This window comes from Bombina bombina, chromosome 10 (genome assembly GCF_027579735.1).
Source record: "Bombina bombina isolate aBomBom1 chromosome 10, aBomBom1.pri, whole genome shotgun sequence".
NCBI lineage: Eukaryota > Metazoa > Chordata > Amphibia > Anura > Bombinatoridae > Bombina > Bombina bombina.
The window spans coordinates 38,673,947-38,682,243 of NC_069508.1; the positions used below are offsets into that span (position 1 = coordinate 38,673,947).

Genomic DNA, 8,297 nt, shown 5'->3' on the forward strand with positions numbered 1-8,297 from the left:
TTGTAGGCCCCTCCTGGGCGTCCAATCGTGGCGGGCACTGATTCTATTTTTGCAAACATCTCCTTATACCTAGATAAACTCTTAAGACCATTTGTGTGTCTAACTAGGTCTTTTATTAAAGACACTAATGACTTTTTGGAGAAAATCAATAGTTTATCTGGGTCTATGGATAAATGTATTTTGTACAGCTTTGATATTGTAAGCCTCTACACGTCAATACCCCATACTAGCGGCCTAGACGCTATAAGTTTTGTTATTTCTAAAAGTAATAGATTCTCATTAGAACAACAACATTTTATAATTGAACTTCTTGAAATTATATTATACTGTAATTATTTTTTGTTTGAGGACACGTATTATGTGCAAAAACAAGGAACAGCTATGGGGTCCAACATCGCCCCTACCTATGCTAAAATTTTTATTAATACCTTTGAAGTTAGCGCTGCGGAATCTGTTGGCGCTCTACAAATAACCGATAATAAAGAAAGACTTGTATACGAAGATAAACTTATTCCTCTGTGTGGCGCCACCTGGTGGCGCTACATAGACGATATTGTCAGCATTTGGTGGGGCGATGGTGGCACCCTCCAACGCTTTGTGCTGGAAATGAATTCTGCAACAAAAAGCATAACATTCACATTGTCCTGGAGTGAAGAGTCTATACACTTTTTAGACACTTAAAAGGGACAGTCAAGTATAAATTAAACTTTCATTATTCAGATAGGACTTTTAATTTTAATCGACTTTCCAATTTACTTTTATCATACAATTTGCTTTTTTCTCTTGGTATTCTTAGTTTAAACTAAACCTAGGTAGGCTCATATACTAATTTCTAAGCCTTTGAGGGCTGCCTCTTATCACAGGCTTTTTAAATCTCTTTTAAACACAAAGAGACAGAAAGTACACGTGGGCTATATAGATAACACTGTGTTCAGGCACAGGGGGTGATTTAAGATTTAGCACAACACAATGCTAAATTTAAGACAATAGATAATAAACAGTCACAGTCATGTGATCAGGGGGCTGGAAGAAGGTTCCTAGATACAAGGTAATCACAAAGGTAAAAAGTACATTAATATAACAGTGCTGGTTATGCAAAACTGGGGAATGAGTAATAAAGGGATTATCTATCTTTTAAAACAATAACAATTCTATGGTTGACTGTCCCTTTAAGTATATAAGGATGGGGGTCTGCTAAAAACAGATTTGTACAGAAAGGATACAGACAGAAATAGCCTTCTGCACTATACCAGCGCACATGCCCCTGCTTTAATTAGGTAACTTCCTTTTAACCAAATGCTCAGGGTGAGAAGGATTGTGAGGGATGATTCCTTGGCCCTTGTAAGACTAAATGAGATGGGAGACAGATTTGTGGAGCGAGGTTATCCACGTATCATGGTAGAGGAGGTTATTAAGGAGGTATTCAAATTACCGAAAGGAAAGGTCAATAAGGAGAATAGCCAAAATAAGAAGGACCCTGACAGGATGGGATTTGTTTCAGAGTACAATGCCTGTAGCCCAAGAATACAAAGAATAATAAAGAAACATCGGCACATTCTGAGTGATTGTAATCCAGAAGTGAAAGCCTTTAAACAGCCACCTATGCCTGCGTACACTAGACTTCCCAGTTTAAGAGATAAGATTATTAGAGCTGATGTGGGTAGTAAAAAGAAATGCAGACAACGTTTTATAAACTCTGAGAATAATGGCTGTTTTCCCTGTCTTAATTGTTCAAATTGTAACACGGTGGCACACTACCTGGAGAGCTAGTGATTGGCTGACCTACCTACTTAAGGGTGTCTGGTGTGGGTTTGTTCATATTGTATCTTTGTATGTCTGAAGAAGGGGCTAACCCCCCGAAAATGTTCACATATTGGAATTAAACTTCTGAAAAGTCCTGGCGAGTGCACTCCTCATTATTTTCTATTTACTTATCTGTTGCACCCTGGGCATTGGAACTGGATTTCTGGAGTGCTTGTCTAGCCTGAACTTTATATATATATATATATACAGTATAATGAAATAAAAAGGGGAGGGGACCAGAGCACATCCAAGCAAGTTTGTTTAAAGCAGTTTTTTTAGCAATTACAATAGTGTTAAAGTTCTTATAAAAATAGGGTGACCATATAGCCGCTTTAAAAAGGGACACAAGAAAAATACATATGTCAGGGTTGTTTAAAGAAATGGTTAAACAAATGTTCAATTATAAGAACCATGACATATGTATTTTTCATATGTGTTCATTTTTAAAGAGGCAATATGGTCACCTTATATAAAGAGCAAGGGACGTTCTTCTTGAAAAAGGTCCTCCACTCTATAAACTCCACAATATTTCCAAATGCGGGGTTAAGAATCCTGCAGGGCTACAAGAAACCCCCCAGCTATTGAGTGGGCTGGAAAAGAGTGAGGTGTAAAGCAAACGTTTTTTGTCGGTTTCAAGATTTGAGGCAGTGCTTCTTGATGCGCTTGGCATACAAATAGGGCTATGACAATGAGGTATCTAGATAACGTCCTCTATCAACATACCAGATGGGAAGGAAGCCAATTTCAGATCTTTTCACCTATGAGGAGTCTGACATTATCTCAACTATTTGAAAACACAGAGGATTCAGAATAAGCTACAATACTGGGCATACCCACACGGAAAACTGAAGAGATCGACGTACCAATCTCAGGTTCTTATGTTGTCATACACAGGAAGAACACTACTTCTTAAAATGAAGAAGTAAAGATAAAGGAATGGGTAAAAGAAGGTACATTTTGTAAAAAAAAAAAATCGTTTTAAGAATCGCATTGTTTCCCTAAAAAGATATGGAAGAAATATCCTATGTAGCAAAGGAGGAATACTAAGTATGGGAGCAACAGTAATTATGATTGACAATTATATAAAGGTAATTTGAGAGATACTTACAGATGTTAGAGGGATATGGATGACCAAGACTCCAATTGGTGCTAATTTATGCCTTAGTAATGTTTATAGCTAAGCCATCCGTTTTCATAAAATGTACTTTGTAATAGCTCATTAGGTCAAAAGAAGAAGAGTATATTTTAGTGCACTAGAATTGCAACATGTATATTTATCCGCCAAAAGATAGTTCCAGTAATGGGAAAAAAGATTGGGTTACAAAGGAGGATCAGACCCAATGGGTCTCTTGTAAGAAGTTAAATCGGCTTGAGGATGATATTCATGGATATTGAATAACCTCTGGCCTCCTCTCCAGAAAACCCTTTTTTATTCCAGCATCATTGGGCAATATAGCCAATCAGCAGCTGTACAACTTCTACTGGATAGAGATTACATGCGCAATTTAGCTTGTCAACCTCTATCCAGATATAGCAGAGGTGCGGGAGGTTGCTTTGCTTTATTTTTAGAATACTGTGGGCAGTAAAGCTTCTGATTGGCTGTACTGCTCATGATGCTGAATTGTCATTTTTTTATTATAAAAACCTAATTAAAATGGGTTTTCTGAAACATAAGGGTTTGATTTACATGAACATAAAGAGATAGCAAGTACAGTGCAAGAAAGCTAAGTTATGTTTAAAGCTTCCTTAAGTTGATGTGTGGAAATAAAATGCTTACCAGTTCCTTGCTGTCTGTTAAACTGAGACACCCAACATGCACGATCACCTGATCCATTCTATAAAGCAAAAACGTATAAAGTGTTACATGTTAAAGGGGCATTAAAATGTAATCCCCCATAACATTCATTCATAGTTATTTTATCTGGTTTTGTTGTTAATAAATTTCCCTCATGTGCTAGAATTTTCTCCCACACAGTCTCCTCTGCCATATATTTTCTTACTGTGGATTATCAGTGTCGCTGCTTATGTGAAGCAAAATTATTGTTTGCAATAGCAGCCAGAATATTAGGGGTGACTTACTGTAGGTGCAGATATTAAAGGGACAGTAAATGTAAAAAATTAAAGGGACACTCAAGTCAAAATTAAACTGTCATGTTTCAGATAGAGCAGCAATTTTAAACAACTTTCCAATTTACTTCCATTAACAAAATGTGCACAGACTTTTTATATTTAGACTTTTTGAGTCACCGGCTCCTACTGAGCATGTGCAAGAATTCACAGGATATACGTATGTGCATTTGTGATTGGCTCATGGCTGTCACATGATACAGGAGGAGCGGAAATAAACAAAGCTTTGCAACTTGTCAGGAAAAAAAATAAATCTACTACTTATTTGAAGTTCAGACTAAGTGCTATTGCATTGTCTTACTATCATGCATTTGTTCGTTATGCAAATCTACTGTGTTTTCTGGTCATGTAATGCTACATAATTCTGCACTGTGTATCTTTACATCCACTCTTGTGTATTTGGTACTTACTTGCCCTTTGCACATCTCACCCACTCTTCTGCCAGGTGCTTTCTCTCCTGGACGCTCAGCGATATCCCTTCTCCGGTCGTTCCATTTACTAGAGAAAACAGAAGATATTGCAGTGAATGTGTCCACTGCTGCCCTGTATATTATTAATATTTCATCCTTTTTTCTTTATCTGATATCTAGCAGCTGATGCCCCCCCACCCAAAAAACATCTACCCAAAATCAGCCAACCTACGTTTAACCCAAAACACTAATGTGGTGGCTTCAAAATCATTTTGCTTTATTTTCAATCTTCATATACGTCGCCATCTGAACACCCACACGTTACTAAACACGGATAGAAAAAATGCTTCTATTAAGAGTTAAAGAGACAGAAAAGTCATAATTAGGAAGAGCATACAATTTGAAACAAATTTCCAATTTTCTTCTAATTAATTAGCTTCCTTCTCGTTATCCTTTGCTGAAAGGTTTATCTAGGTAAATTCAGGAGCAGCAAAGAACCTAGGCTCGAGCTGCTGATTGGTGGCTGCATATATATACCGATTGTCATTGGCTCACTCATGTGTTCAGTTAGAAACCAGTAGTGCATTGCTGCTCCTTCAACAAATGATACCAGGAGAATGAAACAAATTTGATAATCGAAGTAAACTGGAAAGTTGTTTAAAATTGTGTGTTCTACCTAAAACATGAAATAAAAAGTTGGGGTTTCATGTCCCTTTAACAGAAATATATAGGAAAATGTCTCATTTTATTTGAAATGCACTAGATTTCTATCTCTTTAAATTACCCAGCATCCTGACAGAAACTGGGAATGGTTGATGGTAGCTTTTTCTATGCTGTAATCTCCTTTTCCCCCCCTAAGGAAATCCTGGTTTGTGACCTAATGCACTTTGGCATCCGGACAAATAAAATTAATGCAAGAAAAGAGCATATAACAGGCGTGGTGAATCGCATAACTATTCCTAGCCCTTTAAAACATATGTATAGAATAGAGGTGCTTATAAAATAAACAGACATTTAGCAATCAAATCCCATATTACTTCAAAAATTCAATTTGCTTGTGTTATCACATTTACTTCATTCTCTTGTCATCCTTTGTTAAAGAGCATATCTAAGTAAGCTCTGGAGTGTGCACATGTCCTGAGTACTATATGGCAGCAGTTTTTCAACAATTTCTACAAAACGATTCCCCAATGTTGGGGGAAGAGAGAAATCAGCCCATTTGAAAGGGTGTGCCTTTATCAGCATTAAATAAAATGATCTGTGATCAACTCTCAAATTAGTATTAGCAGGAAGAACCTATTAACAAATGAGCATGATCAGGAAGTGCATACCAGCAAATATTCATTAATAGAGAGTACAAAACTGATATAGCTTTTACTTCCCAGTTTCATGCAAAAAAAAAACATGTTTAGATCTTGCTTTTTCACACAGATTACATACAAATTTGGAGTACATTGTCCCTTTACCCAATGCTGCCCTTTCATATACATGACAGAATTTTTTTTTGGGTAACATGTCCCTTTAAGATGTATTATAATTGCTTCTTTGCCACATTTGTCTATTATAACAATAAAACTCACCAAAGATATTCTTCACATTTTGTTTGTGAACCAAGTAGTCCACATACTGACGGATGACTGGAAGATTAATCTCACTGTAGAACAAGAGAGACGCAATAAATGACAAACAAAGCCAAGACTTCAAGTAATGGGGGGGAGGGGTCCTATTGATCACCATATTAAAAGGGACAGTCAAGTAAAAAAAAACTTCAGGATTCAGATAGGGAATGTAATTTTAAACAACGTTCCAATTTACTTTTATCACCAATTTTGCTTTGTTCTCTTGGTATTCTTTGTTAAAAGCAAATTCTAGGAGGTTCATATGCTAATTTCTTAGACCTTGAAGACTGCCTCTAATCTGAATGCATTTTGACCACTAGAGGGCATTAGTTCATGTGTTTCATATAGATAACATTGAGCTCATGCACGTGAAGTTACCCTGGAGTGAGCACTGATTGGCTAAAATGCAAGTCTGTCAAAAGAACTGAAATAAGGGGGCAGTCTGCAGTGACTTAGGTACAAGGTAATCACAGAGGTAAAAAGTATATTTCTATAACAGTGTTTGTTATGCAAAACTGATGAATGGGTAATAAAAGGTATTATCTATCTTTTTAAACAATAAAACAATTGGAGTAGACTGTCCCTTTAATTCTCTTGGTATGCTTTATTAAAGGAGAAGCAAAACACTACTGGGAGCTAGCTGAACACATTGGTAAGCTAATGACAAGAGGTATATATGTACAGCCACAAGCTAGCTGGGAGATCCTGAGACTACCTGTGTATAATTTTTAACAAAGGATACCAAGAGAACAAAGCAAATTAGATAATAGAAGTACATTTAAAAACTGTTTAAAATTGTTTGCTCTATCTGAATCATAAAAGAACATTTTTGGGTTGTTATGTCCTTTTAACCCTCTGAATTTGATTTGTCAATTCTGAAGAGACCAACAGATGAGAAAGATATAAGCTTAAAGGGGCATTTTTAAACAACTGTCTAATTTACTTCTATTCTCAAATTATCTTTGTTCTCTTGGTATCTTTTGTTGAAAAACAGGGACCAAAGTGCAGTAGCGTGCAGTTATCCGGAGCACTATATGGCAGCAGTTTTGCAAGACTGTTATCCATTTGCAAGAACACTAGAGGGCAGCATGATTTCCTGTCATGTAGTGCTCCACTCACCTACCTAGGTATCTCTTCAACAAAAAATTCCATGGGAACGAAGCAGATTTGATAATAGAAATAAATTGGAAGCTTTTTAAAACTTGTAGGCTCTGTCTGAATCACAAAACGTTTGAGTTTCATATCCCTTTAATGTCATTTCATTACGAAGCAAAATGTCACCTGAGAATCCCACGCTCTGGTTTGTGAATAAACTAGGTGCATCATCAACAAACTGAGCTACTATTGCTCAGCGCAGGCACAAAACTACCCACCTACAATGCAGCCCTGCAGCTAAATGCCAAACTCCTTCACACGTTTGTGTACTTTAGAGACAGCTGCTTAAAGGGGCATTACCTGCTAGTTGTCATTGGGGTAAAAGTTGCTGCTACAAGGCCCTTCAATTTCTTATTTGCAGATGCCATGATCCTGAGGGAAAATAAAAGGACAAAAACACCAGTACTTTTTATTGTTTAACTAACCAGTTACCCTTTACAAAGAGAGATCTTAATATTGAAGACATAAAACAAAGAATTGCATGAATCAATATAAATATATGTATTGTAACTTGTGCAGTTATAACAGGGCAGAGCAAATATATATATATATATATATACAGGCGTCCCTCTGAGATATTGCGGGTTTGGTTCCAGACTACCGCAATAAAGTGAATATAGCAATAAAGTGAGTGACACTCATTTTTTGTTTCCCAGTGCATATAAAAGTTATATTTACACTATACTGTAGTATATTAAGTGTGTAATAGCATTATCTCTATAAAAAAAAACAATGTACATACCATAATTAAAAAATACTTTATTGCGAAAAAAGTATTTTTCACGTCAGCACCTCCTGTAACCCCCATAAGCCCCCCTCTGTAACCTAAATAAGCCCCATCAGCTCCCACTGTAACCCCACACCCCCTGTAACCTACATAAGCCCCATCAGCTCCCACTGTAACCCCCAATAGCACCTCCTGTGTAACCTACCCCCTTTAACATCATAAGCCTGTAACCACCATCAGCCCCAAACCCACATAAGTCCCAGCGCACCCCCCTCCCTGTAACCCGCATCAGCCACAGCGCACGCACCCCCTCCCTGTAACCCGCATCAGCCACAGTGCTCCCTGGTAAGTCGGCTCAATGTCGCAAGGCGGGTACAGCAAGTCGGCGGCCCTCTTGTACGTCATAGGTGACGTCAAAGGGGGCGTGACTAAAAATTGCATACTCTCGCGGTTTTA

General features: G+C 37.4%; 1 protein-coding gene across 2 annotated transcripts in view; it reads right to left on the minus strand.

The window, feature by feature from the left end:
* NPL (N-acetylneuraminate pyruvate lyase) overlaps positions 1-8,297 on the minus strand; it is a 36,332-nt gene that overhangs the window by 23,767 nt on the left and 4,268 nt on the right. For both annotated transcript variants that reach the window (XM_053693988.1, XM_053693989.1), the window contains 4 exons: positions 7,415-7,486; positions 5,921-5,994; positions 4,341-4,428; positions 3,581-3,638 (listed from right to left, as the gene is read on the minus strand). In XM_053693988.1, coding sequence (XP_053549963.1) covers positions 3,581-3,638; positions 4,341-4,428; positions 5,921-5,994; positions 7,415-7,482 — 288 coding nt within the window. In that variant the 5' untranslated portion in view covers positions 7,483-7,486. The remainder of the gene's footprint in view (positions 1-3,580; positions 3,639-4,340; positions 4,429-5,920; positions 5,995-7,414; positions 7,487-8,297) is intronic.